An 18814-nucleotide genomic window follows, 5' to 3' on the forward strand; every position below is an offset into this window, starting at 1 on the left:
GGTGCGTTACCACAGAGGACTCTGCACTATCTCTTATCCCCTGTGGCCAGAGGAAGTGCAGGAGAAGACGTAGTGCTTTTGGACACAAGTGACACATTGGATCCAGTGCAGTCTGGCTGCACTTAAAATTTTAATGTAAATTGGCTGAGATGCCTGTGCAGGGGCCCAGATTTAGAAGCAGAGCAGGATGACTCTACACAGGCCAGTGACAGGCCCAGAGCGGTGTCCCCATTGGAGAAAGTGGAGGGCGTAGCAAAGGGAGAATTTGCTTAGTCTGGCCTGGTGGCTCTGTTTTATTAATGATCTGGAAGAGCAGAGGAACAGTGACTTTAATTAAATTTGCCAGTGATATTAAAAGATGTCAGGAGCCACTGCTGAGGACACAGACACCTTGCAGATGGCCCCGGGGGTGTTAGGAAAATAATCCAGGAAAGAGATGAGAGAGGCTGTGGGCTGAGCCTGGGCATCTGTTCAGCCAAGGAAGAAGAATGTGACATGGGGACACAGGGTCATCGTTTGCAGAATATACCCTAGGCCCTCCCTCTTTATCTGTATCTGTTCTGTTTCCTATAGATTTCTAACTGATCTTCCTGCTCCGGTCTTGTCCATCTTCAGCCATCCTAAACCCTTTAGCTGAATTGGTTTTTCTGAATGACGAATCAGACCATGTCATTCTCCTGTTTAAAATCCTATCGTTGGCTTGTCACTGCCTTTAGGATACAATACCATTTTCCCAGTCCGACATAGAAGACACGGTAAATTCAGTCCTCCCTATGTGTCCAGTCTGCTGCACACCCATCTCCGCCCCTCCTGCTTCACACTGAATTCTGTGTAATCCCATGCATACAGCAGGCTTTCCATGTCTTTGCGTCTCTGCTTGGGCTGTTCACTTTAACTCGAATGCCGTTCCCACTTTATTTTTTTTTACTAGAGCTCACTCATGCTTAAAGACTCATTTCAGGGATCACCTCCTTCAGAATGCCACCCTGGCTGCCCACACTGACTCAGTGGCCCGCTTGCATTCTCACAGCATTCTGCCCCTACCTTAACTTATTATAGTAAAAGTGCCTGTTTGTGCAGCTATCCATCCTTGTTAGGTTGCACCTTCGAGAGCAAACCCTGAATCTTATTTTTCATTTTATCTACCAGCCTCTAGCACCAGGCCTGGCAAATCACTAGCTTTTATTGATTTTTGTAAAAATTAACTGATAGAAGGAGAACATTTGGGTGGGAGACTGTGTTAGGCAACCAAATCTCGCACCCCCCTGTAAGCCTGGGGAGTAGGCAAGTGTACCAAATGGCTACTCTCTCCTGTTACGGTGTGTGGGGTAGTCATAAGGCTTCCAAGTCCCCAAGGGACTAGAAACTGATTGGGGGTCATGGATGTTCTATAACAAAATGGGACATTTTAGTAAAAAGGAATGTTAAAACCATAAATTGTATGTCATCTGTGTGTGAGTTTCAGCTTGACTACTTCCTTGCTTTATACTTTGAGTAAATAGCTTAACTAAGACTCAATTTCATAAAACATCAAATAAGGATAAAATAGTACTAATCTTATAGGATTGTTGTGAAGATTAACTGAGGAAATGCTCAGCATTATCACGCAATAAGCAGTTTTAAGTGTTAGTTATTGCTATTAATATCTTCAGTATTTGGGTTGGTTCTGGGGGTTCTCAAGCTGAGTTTTATCTCTGAGTATACCTTAGGGCTGATTAAGAGCCTTCTGGAACCATTTAGGTCTCTAAGAAGCTGGGGCAGACCCCCAGGATCTGTCTCAGCCGGTGTCTGAAGCACAAAAAAATTACCATTTGCTTGATCATCTTCCTCTCAAGTCTCAGGCATAAACCATTTCTGGCAGGGCTGGTAAGGACAACTGGGAATCACAAGTCATTTTACATCTTCAATTCCAAGAACTTGATGCAGGCATTTTACTAACTAGCCTCCTTCTTGCCTTGTTTTCTTTCATCCTTTCCTTCAGTTCATTTTTCTTTCTTCAGAAAGAAAAAAGTCTTTCTAAACAGACCTCTGATTCTGAACACCTGATAGCTTAGTTCCCATTAAAACCTGTTGCCACAGGTATCCATAAGAACTGAGGAGAGCAAAGACCATGATCCTTCTCCATTTTCTTGGTGGCTGGGAGGAAGAGAGTTCTTATCCCCATTAACCAGGATAACATGACTGCTTCGATGTTCCATGTCCTTTGGCTACAGAAGGCCAGCTCTCTTCCCTAACCTGTGCATAGCCTACCTTCTTGGTGTGGGCTGGTCTGCGCAGCTGCCACCTCCTGTCACCTTGTTGGCTCTTGATCAAAGAGCTGCTCCAGCTGTGCCCACCTTCTGTCTCCTCTTGCATGGGGCTCGTAAGAATCCACAAAGTGTGGGGTTTCCAGAGGTCAAGGCAGGGTGCCAAGATCCTTCTCTGTCCACATTTCTCCTGAACGGGTGAGTACCAAGCCTGTGAATGGGGTCTCTGTATACATCACAGATTATGAGCGCTTTTTCAATCTGTGAATATGGGTGTTGAACACCTTTACTCACCCTCCTCTTCCATAATCAGTCTTGGAACCTTTTCTCTTCTGAGTAAGGTCAAAGCCCAAAGCACCTTTTGTGATGACCCCCCAGTACCTGGGCGAGTGGGGAATGTGGGCCTCAGCACTTGGCTGCCATCCTGGGGAATATGAAACCAGGTCAATCCACACAGCCTTTTGGGGGTAAGGCCTTCAAGATTATAGTGTGTACCAAGGCGTACTGTGTCCTGAAGGGAATTTCTCTTTGAGTACAACATGCCTTGGGAGTTTAAAGGGGTCCTAATAGCCTCTAAAATCAAGTAAGGATTTGTCCATGAGACCTGTATATTCTATTCCTAAAGTAAATGGCCATAATTCAGATCATAAAATGTCTTTAAAGAAGGCTAACATTGGAGTATATTAGTTGAGTCAGGCTGCCATAACAAAATACCATAGCCTGGGTGGCTTAAACAATAGAAATTAGGACTTCCGCCAAGATGGAGGCATAGGGGGAAACACTGTGCCTTCTCCCACAACCAAGTTTGAATACAACAAAGGTTTGGAGAAACAAAGACACAACCAAAGGACAGAAAATTGAATTATATGGAAGTCCGACTACATCTAACCGTTCAACGGGGACGGTAAGAGGGGCGGAGCCAGCAGCGAGCAGGGTCGGGCAGGACAGGGCCCCCGACCCAGGCGCGCAGGCAGACAGGAACTAGTTGGGGTGCGGGGCAGACCACGGGCGCATATTCGCACACAGTGAGACAGACCACGCAGGCCCCAGGGGGTGAGGGCTGACGGCGGTGGCACACTCACATGCAGTGGGACGAAACGCGTGGGCCCGGTGATGGCAGCAACTGCGGCACCGGTAAGGGCTGTGGCAGCCGGAGGCGGACAGGACGCCATAGTCCCTCTTTGACCCCGCCCCCACATACAGCATCACAACCCAGCGACTTAGTTGCCCTGTTCTAGTGAACACTTTAGGGCTCTGATCCTGCTATGGAACAGGCACGAACAACCCGAAAGATGGTGCAAGAAGAACTCAAAGTCCCAGAGCCAATAACTCTAAGCGACCAAGAAATTGCCAGCCTCTCAGAAGCACAATTCAGGACACTATTTATCAGGATGCTCACAGAACTGGTAGATTATAGTCACAAATTAGAGGAACAAAGTCACAAATTAGAGGAACATATGAAGGCTAAACTAATTGAAATGAAGGGAGATGCACAGGAAACCAATAGTGATGGAAAGGAAACTGGGACTCAAATCAATGGAATGGACCAGAAGGAAGAACAAAACATCCCACCAGAAAGGAATGAAGAAATGAGAATTCAAAAAAATGAGGAGAGGCTTAGGAACCTCCAGGACATCTTTAAACGTTCCAACATCCGAATTATAGGGGTACCAGAAGGGGGAAAGAAACAGCCACGAGTGGAAAACGTATTTGAACAAATAATAAAGGAGAACTTCCCCAGTCTGGCAAAGGAAATAGACTTCCAGGAAATCCAGGAAGCTCAGAGAGTGCCAAAGAAGTTGGACCCAAGAAGGAACACACCAAGGCACATCATAATTACATTAGCCAAGACCAAAATGAAGGAGAGAATCCTAGAAGCATCAAGGGATAAGGGGACAGTCACCTACAAAGGAGTACCCATCAGACTGTCAGCGGATTTCTCAAAAGAGACCTTACAGGCAAGAAGGGGCTGGAAAGAAGTATTCCAAGTCATGAAATCCAAAGACCTACAGCCAAGATTGCTTTATCCAGCAAAACTTTCATTTAGAATGGAAGGACAGATAAAGTGCTTCTCAGATAAGGTCAAGTTCAAGGAGTTCATCATCACCAAGCCCTTATTATATGAAATGCTAAAGGGACTTATATAAGAAAAAGAAGATGAAAAATATGAACAGTGAAAGGACAGCAAACTCACAGTTATTAACAACTACACCTAAAACAAAAGCAAACCAAGAGGACAGCTAGATCAGGAGTGGAACCATAGAAATGAAGAACACATGGAGAGTTAGAAAGAGGGGGGTGGGAGGGGGAGAAGGGGGGAGAAGGCACAGAAAATAGCATAGATGGTAGGCAGAAAATAGATGGGGGGAGGGCGAGAATAATGGGGGAAATATAGAATCCAAAGAACTTGAGACACGTGGTTATAAACTAAGGGGGGGAGAATGGTGGGGGAGGGAGGGTGCGGGTGGAGGGGAATGAAGGGGGGGAATAGAACAACTGTAATGGTATAATCAATAAAATATATTAAAAAAATAGAAATTAATTGTCTCACAATTCTGGAGGTTAGGATGTCCAAGATCACGGTGCTGGCCAATTCAGTTTCTGGCAAGAGCTTTCCTCTGGCTTATAGATGGCCACTTTGTTGTATGTCCTCACATGATGGAAATCTCTCTCTTTTTCTCTCTCTTTATCTTTTTATAAGGTCACAAATCTTATCAGATTATGGCCCTACCCCTTGCCCTTTGACCTCATACCCCAATAACCTCCTAAAAGCCCATCTCACTGCACAGTCACATAGGGGCTTAGGGCTTCAACACATGGATTTCATGGGGGAGGGGGACACAATTCAAATTCATAGCACTGAGGAAACTACCTTAGTGACTACAATATATGTATTCCAAAAACATACATTTACTGATCAGTTACTAACTAATTACTTAGAATACCATGATAAACAGAATAGACAGAGTCTCTGCCTTTATATCATTCACAGTTTAGTGGATGGGTGAGATATTAATCATATAATCTCACACAAAAAATCATATTCAAAGTTTTATAAAGGCCATGAAGAAAAGGTAAAGAGTATGATGAGGGGACATGACTTGAGGAGTTGACCATTTTGGGGGGTGAGTAAAAGTTTTTCTGAGAAAGTGTCATTGAAGCTGTGATCTAAAGGATTGGTAAGAGTGTGGACGCAAAGAAGAAACTGTCACATCAGGCATGCATGGGTGATGTCATGTGCAAAGGTCCTGAGGTGGAAAAAAACCAATATAAGTCCATTATTGCTGAAAGGTAGTAAGAGGGAGAGTGGCAAAAGATAAAGGGGGGAAAGAATGAAGAAGGTAGCTCAGGCCAGGCTTTGTAGGTCACAGGAAGGACTGTGGGCTTTATATTAAAAGCAAGAGGAAACTGATGAAGAGTTTCAAATAGGGAAGTGATAGCATAGGTTTGGGTTTTTCAAAGAAGATGACTGTGGTTTTGTGAAGAAATGGAAGAGAGAACAGCAAGAGTTGGAGCAGTGAACTCAGGTTGGTGGATTCTGCATAGATTCTTCAGGCGAGGAGTCATGGTGTCTTGGGCTGTAATGGTGACGAGGGAGAGTTGATAGGATTTAGTTCTGGATTGGATAAGGGACGGGAAGGAGAAAGAAGGCTTGCAGACTACCTGTTTTCTAGCATGAGTAACCGTGCTGGTGGAGGTGCTATATTCTGAGGTGGGAAACCGCAGAAAAGGAGGAACAGGTATGGAAGACAAAGATTTTGAATCCTTAAGGCACTGTGCAGATGTGAATCAGCATTCCTGTTACTAAAAGTACCCCACATGGTTGTAGCAGAGGTGGAAAAATTGGTGAGTAGCTATTTTTAAAAGCTATTGCACGGTTATTTGCATTGTATGCTCTCTGAATGAGGCAGTGAGTGGAAAGAAGATGGGTCTGTAGTTTCAGTTAAGTTTCTTCCAAACTTATGCTCACCTTTTAATGACTTGCGACCAGCAGATGAAGCTGCATTTCACCCTAAAATCTTGTCTACTATGTAAAAATAAACTTATTTGAGAGCCACTTGCATGTTTTATTAACACTGATTTCCACTACTTGGCTCTTTCAGTGTTTGGGTTTGGAATTTGAGTGGCTAACTGGTCTTCATCTTCCTGTAATTGGATACCAAACCTGTTTCATAAGCCCGTTTTGCCGAAGGTCCTGAACATTGTTTACAGGGCCTCGGATTAGCTACACTGCAGGTAGCACTCACCACAGAATCACCTTCTTTGATTTCCCCAGCAATCTTAGAATTACAGCTTGCTTGCAGAAGTTTTGCACTGAGAGATGGAGTTTCTCGCAAGTGGACTCAACTGCACACAAACAGGGTGTTCTATGTTGGAGGTTAGCACATGATAAAAGTTCAATTTAATATACGCTCCTGCAAACCTATGTTATACAAGATTCGTGAGTATGATGACTGTGAGGTAAAGAAGGCTGAAAACCCTAGCAATAGTATAAGTGGGGACAAAATTTGGGTCATTCTTGGCCTATTTTAAGTAGATTCTTTTAGAACTCTCACAGATAACAGTAGGGTTGGGAGATGGGACAAGACGGGCATCACTTATGTTTCCATTACCAGCATTCCTGGCTATTTTAAGTCTCACCAGATGGTCCTGAGGACAAAGGAGCTATTTTCCCAAGTGAGAGACTGTCCCATATGTTGGTTCAATATGTCATTTGGGGTGAAATATCAGTCTGTATTGGTGGGAACCTGCCATTTGCCATCTCCCTTTTCCTCATTCCTTTTCTTGCCTTTCTGTTTTTTTCTAGGTTTCTGGCCCATCAGGAGGACCATTGGTGCTGTGGTGGAAGCCAGTGGCTAAGTCTTGTGTATGGCGTGGTTAAGGTTGCAGCCTCTCACCTCTGCCTTCCTCCATTTTGGGCTGATTACTTTTGCGCTCTTCCTGAATGGTCTTCGGGCAGAGGCTGGTGGCTCAGGGGATGTCCCTAGCGCAGGGCAAAACAATGAGTCCTGTTCAGGGTCCTCAGACTGCAAGGAGGGTGTTATCTTACCAATCTGGTACCCAGAGAACCCTTCCCTTGGGGATAAGATTGCCAGGGTCATTGTCTATTTTGTGGCCCTGATATACATGTTCCTTGGAGTATCCATCATTGCTGACCGCTTCATGGCATCTATTGAAGTCATCACTTCTCAGGAGAGAGAGGTGACTATCAAAAAGCCCAATGGAGAGACCAGCACAACAACTATTCGGGTGTGGAACGAAACTGTCTCCAACCTGACGCTTATGGCTCTGGGTTCCTCTGCTCCTGAGATCCTCCTCTCTTTAATTGAGGTGTGTGGTCATGGGTTCATTGCTGGTGATCTAGGACCGTCTACCATTGTAGGCAGTGCAGCCTTCAATATGTTCATCATCATTGGCATCTGCGTATATGTGATCCCTGATGGAGAGACTCGCAAGATCAAGCACCTGCGAGTTTTCTTCGTCACTGCTGCATGGAGCATCTTTGCCTACATCTGGCTCTATATGATCCTGGCAGTCTTCTCTCCTGGTGTGGTCCAGGTTTGGGAAGGCCTCCTCACTCTCTTCTTTTTTCCAGTGTGTGTCCTTCTGGCCTGGTTGGCAGATAGGCGACTCCTCTTCTACAAATACATGCACAAAAAGTACCGCACAGATAAACACCGGGGAATTATCATAGAGACAGAGGGTGACCACCCCAAGGGCATTGAGATGGATGGGAAAATGATGAATTCCCACTTCCTAGATGGAAATCTGGTGCCCCTGGAAGGGAAGGAAGTGGATGAGTCCCGCAGGGAGATGATCCGGATTCTTAAGGATCTAAAGCAAAAACACCCAGAGAAGGACTTAGATCAGCTGGTAGAGATGGCCAATTACTATGCTCTCTCCCATCAACAGAAGAGCCGCGCCTTCTACCGGATTCAAGCCACCCGTATGATGACTGGCGCAGGCAATATCCTGAAGAAACATGCTGCAGAACAAGCCAAAAAGTCTTCCAGCATGAGTGAGGTGCACACTGATGAGCCTGAGGACTTTGTCTCCAAGGTCTTCTTTGACCCGTGCTCTTACCAGTGCCTGGAGAACTGTGGGGCTGTCCTCCTGACTGTGGTGAGGAAAGGGGGGGACACATCCAAGACCATGTATGTGGACTACAAAACAGAGGATGGTTCTGCCAATGCAGGAGCTGACTATGAATTCACAGAGGGCACCTTGATTCTGAAGCCAGGAGAGACCCATAAGGAGTTCTCTGTGGGCATCATTGATGATGACATTTTTGAGGAGGATGAACACTTCTTTGTCAGGTTGAGCAATGTCCGCATAGAAGAGGAGCAGCTGGAGGAGGGGATGTCTCCACCTATACTTAATAGTCTTCCCTTACCTCAGGCTGTCTTGGTGTCTCCTTGTGTGGCCACTGTCACTATCTTGGATGATGACCACGCAGGCATCTTCACTTTTGAATGTGACACTATTCATGTCAGTGAGAGTATTGGTGTCATGGAGGTCAAGGTTCTGCGGACATCAGGTGCCCGGGGCACAGTCATCGTCCCCTTTAGGACAGTAGAAGGGACAGCTAAGGGTGGTGGTGAGGATTTTGAAGACACGTATGGGGAGCTGGAGTTCAAGAATGATGAAACTGTGTAAGTACCCTTTCAATATTCTATCCCCCCATCCTTTGCCATATCCTTCTGTCCTTCTGCACTGCTCTTTAAAATGTTCCATGTATCTGTGTTAATATTGAACTTTGGTTCCATCACAGGTATGCAGGATCAGCAGACACTACCGTCAGTTTTGCCCCCAAACTCTCCTTTAGTTTTCTCATTTGAAATTGTTTCTGGGCAAAGAAGCCAGTGGCAGGATCTAAGGACACAGATTCTTATCTACTGAAACTCAACATGATGGCTGGTGGAGTGTGGGATGACAGAAGTTTTGATATCAGATTTTGAAGAAGTATTTTGACTAAGTAAGAGCTAGGAGACTGTTTGGGTCTCTCCTTCCTCCTCTCCTCATGCCAAGGGTTTAGATGAGCATTGAAGCAAATCCTTTGCACTCTGAGACAGCAGTAGCCCAGTCAGGACATCCTCAAGGAAGCAAGTGGCATTGCCTTTTTTTTTCCAGTGCCATATTGCAGTTGTATTATGTAACCAGATTCGAGGTACCTCTCTTTCAATTTGGAAATTGCAAAATTGATGGAAACTTGGCAACTCGTTTAAATGCCTACGGCCTAGCTTATGAGGCTGGCCCGGTCTAGGTGAGATGGGTCAGGCTGGCCTGGGTGCTGGATGTGTGTTGGAGGAGCAGAGCTCCTAGGGCAGCAGCTACCTGTCTTTAGTCACAGGTCTAAGCTCCAAAATCTGGCTAGGTGGTGAAGGAGAAGCCTCCTAAGAATTGTGGGATGAAATACATCTTTTGTGTGGTCATCTCTTTTCACAGTCCGGAATTCTCCTGAAATAGTTTTCAGGTTACTGCCCCATTTAGTCCTCCTTACTCTGTGGGTGTCACATGTCTATTGCCTCAGTAACTCTCCCCATGGAAACTCCTTGCACTGGGTGCTCTGTCCTTTTTCAGAGAGAGCTGTGAAGAAGAAAGCAGAATGACTTTCTCTAGGACCTTCAGCTTATGGGAGGGTAGACCTTCCAGGGTGGCCAAGAAGGATGGGGATGAGAAAGGAGAACCTTATCTCTGAATTCCTGCATGTGGCCACAAGCAATATGCAGTAGCAGGAGAAGGTGTGAAGAGCAAAAGAGGACTCTATAGGAAGGGGGGATGTCAAACTGCTCCAAGAACCTGCTGAAAATACTTCTCTGTTGGAAGTGGAAACATACAACTTCCAGAAGCATAAAGGAACTCATGGAGAAGGGTGTCCATAGAACCAAGGGAGAGATGTCATAGAAGAGCCTCTTCCCAGGTCCAGGCTTGGGACAGAGCTCACAAGGGGTTGGGTTCTGCCAATAACAGGGCCGAGTGGGTCATCCCTGGGTTACTGCTCTTGGCCTTCCTCAGTTTCTTCCTAATAATGTGATGTTGGGCAAGCCATTTAGTCTTCACTCTAGAAGTAAACTGTCTCATCTGTAAAGTGGGAATAACAACACTTTGCATGCCTAGAGGCAGGGTCAGATCTTTTTGCAGTTCCTCCCAGCTCTAGGATTTTCTGTATCACTGACATAGGCCACTCACTGTAGGTCATATTTGCACTAGCCGAAGGTGGGATAGGGAATGCTGTTTCCTGAAGGGAAATAGCCATTGACCAGTTGATTTATTAGAGCTCTGTTTAGTCACTTTGCTCGGAAAGATAGTCATTTGTTAGCATAAATAAAAACATGTGACTTCTAGAGAATACTGTCCATTTATATGTGCTTTGGAGGAGAGGGTTTATACTTGCAAATGCAGGAGAGGCTCTCCCTGGGAAGACATTCTGAAATTTCTTATGCATTTATGGCAATGTCAGTATCTAAGAGGCTATTGTTGGGCATTAAATGACATCAAGACCACAGTATTGGCCATAATTTGATAGTCTTGTGGTTCCTCCAATTCAGTACCTGTCTACCAAGGGCACTGAGGGGTAGTTTTTGGGAGATGGAGGCTTGGCTCCCAGTTTCTCTGTCCCATTAATAATCAGTTGTGCATCTAGGACTTGTGAATATGTTAAACCTTCCTATTTATGTTTTCAGCTTGAAAACATAAATCAGCTTCTGGGTGATATTGGCTCTAAATGTGTATCAACAGATTTGAGATTCTGGTCCATGTATCCTAGGGTTTAGTGAACAAGTCTGCATTCCCATTTATGCCTTTGCATACTTTTCTAGACTTCAGTAGACTTAGACTGCCCCTTTGGTCCTCTTGCCAGAAGAATGAGTCCAAAACCTGCTAGTCTCTCCTCACATCACAACCCTATGTTTGATACTTAATTTTTTTTTATTTTAGAGAGAGGGGAGGGAAGGGAGAAAGAGAGTGAGAGGAACACTAATGAGAGAGAGAAACATTGATTGACTACCTTCTGTACATGCCCCAACTGGGGACTGAGCCTGCAACCTAAGCATGTGCCCTGACCAGGAATCGAACTGTCAACTTTTTTGTTTGTGGGACAGTGCCCTACCAACTGAGCCACACCAGCCAGGCCTTGATATTTTAAATTGTAATTTTACTAGCGGCAGTATAATGTAGCAGAAAAACCACGGAATCTAAGTTTTCTGGGTTAGGGTTCTGTCTCTGCTATCAATTTAGCCATATAGTTTGGGGGAATTTTATTAATTTATGAGATTATTTTCTCATTGGCAAAATGGGGATAATAATGTTTCTCTTGCAAGACTGTAATGATGATTCAAGATATTGTATGCAATGTTCCTTGTACATGGTATGTGCTCAGTGTATGAGGCCATTAATAGTAATGTCGATGCATTAACAATAATCTTCAGAAGACCTCATCAAAGTGATCATGTTACTTGGATTTCTATGTGACCCTCATTAACAAGCATGCTAGTTTTTTGACTACCATGGAGATTCCCAGTGTAAACTCATAAAAGATTAAAATATTAGAGCCAGCAAGGACCTTAGCATCTCTTTAGAGTGGTGTTTCTCAGATTTTAGTGTGCTGATGAACCACCCAGGGACCTTGCTAGAATGCAAATTACGTTTCAGAATGTCTAGAGTAGGGCTGGAGATTCTGCATTTCTAACAAGCTTGCAATACTGCTGTTCCCACCTTAGAGCTGAAAAGCTCCAAATCTCTCAAGCAAACCATGAGCCTCAGGAAGGAATGTGACTTTTCGAATGACTTGCTTAATTGAATCATGAGTGCTTGCTTTCCACTCCCTACTGAAATTTCCACTTCCAGGTCCAATTCAACCCCAGCTGGAACCCAGCTCTTACCCAAGACCCTGCTAATTGCAGTACCAGTCTGCAAACTGAAATCGACAGCCTCGGGTTCTTAGAAGCTGTGTGATGCCTGCGACAAGTCCACTTTCTCATCCCTCCCTCTTTATGTGGCTTGATTTTATGTAGCTACCGGGCCTGGCAGCACTGTCAGTTTTGCCCTCGCCACACTCCTCTACATCTATCCAGGTTGAAGCCAGGCCTGTGCTCCACCAATAATATTGGATCTGTGAATTCACTTACTTGGTTTTATGCTTTACTTCTTCAAAGATGGTAAGATGGAAGAACATGAACTTTGGAGTCTGACAGACAGATGTGAATCCATTACTGACCAGCTGTATCATTTTGAGCAGTCACTTCACCTGAGTCCCAGATATTTTGTTTGAGTGACAGGAATAATAATATCTATCTCGCAGGGGTGTAATTAAGTATTACATACAAATGTGAAGAAAATGCACTGTTAACAAAATGCCTGCTCATAGAAGGTGCTCGGCCACTCAGTAGACATTCACTAAATATCTGTTGCATACTAGGTACTTGGGAGATATGGATAAGAAATAAGACAAGCTGGCATCTCAGCTCTCAAGGATCTTTTTCTCAGATGGAGAGGACACAGGCATACAGACAAATCAAAACACGTGGGAGAAGTGGTGTGGTAGTGATAAGTTCAATAGAAGAGGAATGAAATCTCCTTGCTGTGTGTACCACACCACTAAAGTCTTTAAAGTCACCTCCATTAGGAGATGGTAGCGAAGTAGGTGACTGGGGGTGGGTACATGATTACTTTAAACCCATGTGACAATAAACCCTTGGCATTTGAGAGGGATACTATTGTGTCTTTGTGATCTGGAAGAATCCCCAACCTTTATGACTACCACTACAGTACATTATGAGAACTGTGGCCTTTGAGCCTACTGCAGACACAGCAAAACCTCAGGGAGGCGTGGGTTCTGCCAGCACGTTAATCTCTCTCACTAAACACGTGACTGGCTCCTGTATCCCTGGCTCACAGCACGTCTCTGCAAAATAACAGATTACTGCAGCTCATGGACCTTTGGGGTCTCTGGGAATAGTCAAAACCACAGATGTCAAATATGCAAATGCCAAGGTCTGCTGTAATTAAATAGCATAGGCCACTTTCGAGGAAGAGGGGAGCAGTAGCTGAGCCACAGATTTTCCAACAAAATTAGACTGTTCAAGCTGGAAGGTATCTGACAGGTTTTTTTTTTTTTTAAACAAATTACGAAGCTGAGATCCAGAGAGGGAGAGTGATTTGTCCAAGATCATACAGCTATATATGAAAGAAAGTGCTGGAAAGGAGTTTATGAAGGCTACCAATTTTATATCTCCCCCTCCTCTTTGGACTTTTCTATTTTATTTTAACCCACCAGAAAAATGTTAACTTTGGAAAGAATATGGAAATTCTTGTATGGAAGACACTCTGAAAATACAAATCCAAGAATATTATGTGACTAATATGTTAACTAACACTAAGAATATATTACGAGCTATTTTAAATCTCTCGGTTCACCTTGAGACTGTTCAGGAAGGAAAATGTTGAGCCCATAGAAATTTTAAAAGTAAAAACTTTCTCTTGGCAATCTTTTACTGAGAAAAGGTGGCAAGCATAGCTGGGACATCTTTCAGGCAGTGCTGGGAAACTGCAGACAAGACCTTGTTGTATGAAATTATGAAATTTTCCCCCCAAATGATGCAGACCAAATCCAGGAGTATTTTCTCCATGAAGTTTCAACCCTTAGGAATCTTTCCATCAAAATCTATAAAGATCTGGAGTGCTCCAGGACACAATTTGAACATTCTCTGATTTGTCTAAAACACAGTAAGCGTTTCTTTTCTTTTCCATTGGCTCAGCCAAGTGTTAGGTTAGTCGCTTCCCTGCTGCACGGGGAGATGATTTGCCTCCGGAGTCACAAACAGCAAGCTTAGTGAGGGTGGGAGTCAGACGGACGTAGTGATAATTCTCCAAGGACTGGCATCCCTCCCTTGTTCCTCGCCTCTGCCTTTGGTGCCTGAGTTCCAATAACAAGATCTCTCCTCAGCTTTAGGTAAACAGTCAGTCACCAGGACCCATGGCTTCATAGTGGAACAGTGTATCTGGCTTAGAGTTGTCCTGAAGAGGAGAATCCGTAGCTAAGCCCACTGTTGAATAGGGGAACTTAACAGCACTGTGGAACATTTCAAGTAGGCTGCTTGACACTTCTCCCCCTTCTGGGTCCAAAGCAGTGACTGAAGGCTGTGTAGCCTTTTTAGCAGAGCTTGGGATGTTGTGCCCAGAAAGTTCCCACGTCCTGATGATTTTTTTTTTCTTCTCAATTATTGAAATTGCCAAAGATTGTATGAAAGAAGGACATATTCCAACTCCTGGGTCCATAAAGCACCCCAGATCTATTTAAACGTCCTATGTCTACAAAAATCACCAGAAGTCCAGAGCCTTCCCGGTTAATTTGTTTTAGGCCCAAGGGTGCAGTATCCCTTGGCAACACTGTATCAGGCAGCACCCTCCCTACCTGACTTGGTCAGGGACCATAGACAGCAGGGCATCCGGTGTGCCCACCCCTGGTCTTCTTGTATTAGTTCATTCTCCAGAAAACTCAATGTTTTCTGAGAGTTGGAGAGTGTCAGGGTTGGGGGGTCTACAAGGCACAGTGTGGGTTGGTTTCAGGAGAAAGGCACATTATGATTGGAGATGACCACATGACTGGCCAGTCAGAAAATGAAACAGTCTGATCCTCAGAGCAGGCTCCCCTGCACACTACTTGGAGAGGTGCTCGTTGGGACTTTAGGAAGTAATAATACAGGGGAACTGATGGAGCTCTGCTGTACCTTTGCTTATTTTGTCTTGACTTCTGGCTCTTAAGGTCAAACTTCCACATTCACTCACATGAGTGACAGAAAGGGACACATGGGCAAACTGAGGTGGGTGAGTGGGGAGGACTCGTCCTTGTCCAGGCTTTCATCAGTTTCCCAGATGTGTTTGGGTGGTGTCTGAGCACTCACTCCCTCTCCACCTTGTGGCCGTGTCCCCGTCGACTCCATAAGGAAGACGGTGGAAATTCAGAGCCGTGGGCTTCAGTTTATTCAAGGTGTAGTTTTCTTGTTATTTTTAAAAAGAGAAACTAAACTGTGCTTCCAGAACCCAATAGAAAGCCCTGGCAGAGAGCCAGTAGTATATACTTGGAGAGAGAGGACTCCTTGCTGTGTAGATACAGCAAGTTCCTATATTTAAATTCAGCACAGCCCAGAAGCATTTTGGAGGAATCAAATGCTTTGAGAGTTTTGCTAAGTGACCATGAAGGAAAGAATATGATGTAAACATTCTCAGGCGGCAGGACAGTTATCATTCATAGGAATTACATTCCCACCCCTACCACCTACCCGGTACCCAAATAGGAAGTTACCTGGATACGTATAGAAGCAAGTAGAGTTGAAAGTGAAACTCAGCTGTTAGGGAAGAATTTGCCTTTATGAAAACTGAGTCATCCATAGGTATGTGTCTATATTTAAATTCAGCTATTAATGTGGCACCATGCTGACCCATTCTAGCTATGGGTCAGCGTACCTACGTAGATACAACCTGGTTAACCTGTCCCTGCCTGAGCTCAGCTCATTTACCACTTGTTTGTTGGGTTTCATAAAACCAGTTATTTGTGATACATACAACACTCTGTCGTGTGTTCATTCGTTGGTGCTTTCAGAATGAGTGACATCGTGACAGTAACTTAATACTCAGCATGGGGCAGCAGAACATCTTATGGACTATGGATGACCAATGCCATTTCTCCCTAGTACTCCATCTTTCTCCAGAGCTCCTGGTCTTGATTTGTTGTCCTTTTGGTTTTCTCCTTGTGTCATTCATATGAGTTCTCCTTGTGAAGCCCCTACCACCTGACCCTCTCTTGCTGGGCTGTGGTGCCATGGGGTGTACTGCGCCACCGTCACTAGGGCTAACCAGAGCATTCTCGTCTGCAGATCTTCACATTTGCCAATTTGTAGTTCCCTCCTCATACTTTACCTCCTGTTTGTATACCCTTCTCTTACACTTGCTCTCTCTTCTGAACATCTTCTGCTGCATCGTTTCTTTCTCCGCTGTTCATGCTACAGGCGCTGTGGATGTTGGTGCTGTGACTTCTACTCCTGCGCACACTCATGACCTCCCCCTGCTATTTCTATTAGTACTGTCTCCTTTTTTATTCTTATCCTAGTCCCTGCATCCCCTTTCTTGGCATCTGTAGTTGGGTTGCCTTCTGTCTGCCATCTGATCCACACATTCCCTGAGTGATCAAGAGTCATCTGCGTATCCCTTAAGAAAGCCTGTTGTTTCCACAGAAAGAACTAGCATCACGATAATACCAAGAAGACCAGTGCCTCCCTGGAAACAAACCATGCACTGTGGTGCTCTTTTCTCCTTCACCACGAAGTGTTTGCCTGACTGGATGTTAAGGCAAGAAGGTTGAGTTGTGAGGCTCCAGCATAGACTGAAACTGGTACTGGAGAACCATCAGAGGCTGAGCGGACTCTGCTAGGTCCCACAGTCTCTGCCTCCTGGCATCTCTGCTACTCTCTGTGGCCTTCTCCCATATAGCCTCCAGCTTGCAGTGATACCTGTTGGCCCAGTAGTCCTATCTCATGACTCCTCCCTCCGTATATATTTTCAACTCCTGCCTGGAAGGATATTTCTATTCTTCCAGCTCAGATTCTCATGAGAGAGAATCTCAACCCACACCATTATTTCTACAACTTGGCCACTTGAAGGCCACTGGCCACATAATTGTTGGATGCCCTGTATCAAACTAAGCTGCTCCCCATCCCCACTCCTACCCCAACAGTAATCAGTCATACTGGCTGGTAGGTTGGAAAAATGAAGTTGCCATGGGGATTCCATGGTAAGCTACCTAAGCAGTTGAGTAAGTGGTGGCCATGTCACTTAGAAGAAAGTCCCAGGTGAGACAGTCTATCACTTCAAAACTGACATGGTACATATGGTTTGCAGTGCCACAGGGAGAGCATTGTGTTCATAGGGGTCTGTGCTGAGGCACTAGGCTGGAGCATGGGAGAAATAGCCACCTCCCAATCCCCCAGTCCCATCAGATTCATCAAGCTGACCACTGATTCAGCAGCCAAGATTAAGCGGATTTCTGCCCAGGTCAGCAGAAAACATTCTCAGAGCCTGATGCTCAGGGACACAAATCTCCAAGCTCCCAGGGTCATTCCTCCCCCTTTACCCTCCTCTGCTCTGTCCTTTCCAAGATACTAGCGTCAGAAGGTAATCTGCTGTCATCTTCAGGTGCACTATTTGGGTACTGAGTCACTTTCAAAGCCTCTTCCTGGGTTTGAGTTTCCGGAGCAGGCTGTGTTCCAGATAGAGGCAGAAAGCTTCCCTGCCACTCATGCTGGCCAGGGATAGAATGACAGCTTTTGCCGCCTCTCCCCTCCCCTGTTGGACAGCTGGTCAGCTGGACTCCAATGGAGCCAGCAGGCACCCCATTTTTATCTTTGGAGCTGTAACTTGATGCCTTTCCAGGAACTCCCTGGAAGCCAGAGCATTCTCATCTGCAGGTGGCACAGTGTGTGACTGTCAGGTTCCCGAGTCCCAGGGCACAGGGCTGGGGTGTACAATAGGGCTCCTCCTAGGTCAGCTCCAGTCAGTGAGTAGTAGCTGTCCAGGGGGCTGTCTTGGAAAGGATGGTTGAGACTGTATCTGGGCTCAACTGTGGATGTGAAAAGGCCAAATGTCTGTCAGTGCTAGCTTGGGGACGAGAGATGGAAAGAACTCTGTGGGATAAAGAAACTAGGAGTCTCCCTCATTAGCATGAAGTTGCCACTATCTCTCCAATACTGGGCTAATCCTAATGGGAGAAACTCATTGAATCACACTTTTCCTCATCCTGCATGATACAGAACCTCCTTCTATTCCCTGAGTGAATCCACCAGGCTATAAATTCCCATTGGACACACGAAGGAGATAATGTCCTTAATAGACCAGAATCTTCTAGAACCCCTACGGACCTAGTGAGTTTCATAAAGTTGACCAGCGGTTCCCAACCAGATCCCTGCTGCAGGCCATTTAAATTATCTACCCCTCCTTGTGGAGCCCATGTTTTAGAAGATTATTAGCTAAAAATTAATTGGACTTCCATTTTTTCATAAAACATAGAGAAAGAGAACTAGTGTTGCTATAGTCATTTAATATAATTCTAACCAAAGCATAGCAAAATGACACTTTAATTAACCTGCGTGGACCATTGGAGTAGAAAGAACATAACCAAGGGCCAACTTTTAAAGGAACTAACTGGTGTAAAATGCTTTAAAAATACTAGGCTCTAATTGCTAAAAGTTGTTTTGATGAGAGCGACCCCATGGGGGATCATTATGTTCTGGACTCACAGGGGCGTGCAACCTTTTGGCGTCTCTGGGCCACACTGGAAGAAGAGTTGTCTTGGACCACACATTAAATACAGCAACACTAATGAAAATTGATGAGCAAAGAAAAGGTTTTAAGTAAATTTACAATTTTGTGTTAGGCTGCATTCATAGCCATCCTAGGCCGAATGCAGCCTGCAGGCTGTGGGTTGGACACCGCTGTAAAGAATATATCAGAATCTAGGGCACAGCATTGGTTACCTGGGCTTTACTATGTTCAGATCTTGGGGAAATATTACTATT

The 18814-nt window shown here is 45.0% G+C and overlaps 1 protein-coding gene across 5 annotated transcripts in view; it reads left to right on the top strand.

Annotated features, from left to right (window-relative positions):
* The window catches only part of SLC8A3 (solute carrier family 8 member A3), a 128038-nt gene that overhangs the window by 13997 nt on the left and 95227 nt on the right, over nucleotides 1–18814 (top strand). For all 5 annotated transcript variants that reach the window (XM_037031548.1, XM_037031546.1, XM_037031549.1 and 2 more), the window contains exon 2: nucleotides 7054–8899. In XM_037031548.1, the coding sequence (XP_036887443.1) occupies nucleotides 7116–8899 (1784 nt within the window). In that variant the 5' untranslated portion in view covers nucleotides 7054–7115. The remainder of the gene's footprint in view (nucleotides 1–7053; nucleotides 8900–18814) is intronic.

The sequence above is a fragment of the Sturnira hondurensis genome, unplaced genomic scaffold (genome assembly GCF_014824575.4).
Source record: "Sturnira hondurensis isolate 20B ecotype Veracruz unplaced genomic scaffold, ASM1482457v3 Scaffold0021143, whole genome shotgun sequence".
Classification (NCBI taxonomy): domain Eukaryota; kingdom Metazoa; phylum Chordata; class Mammalia; order Chiroptera; family Phyllostomidae; genus Sturnira; species Sturnira hondurensis.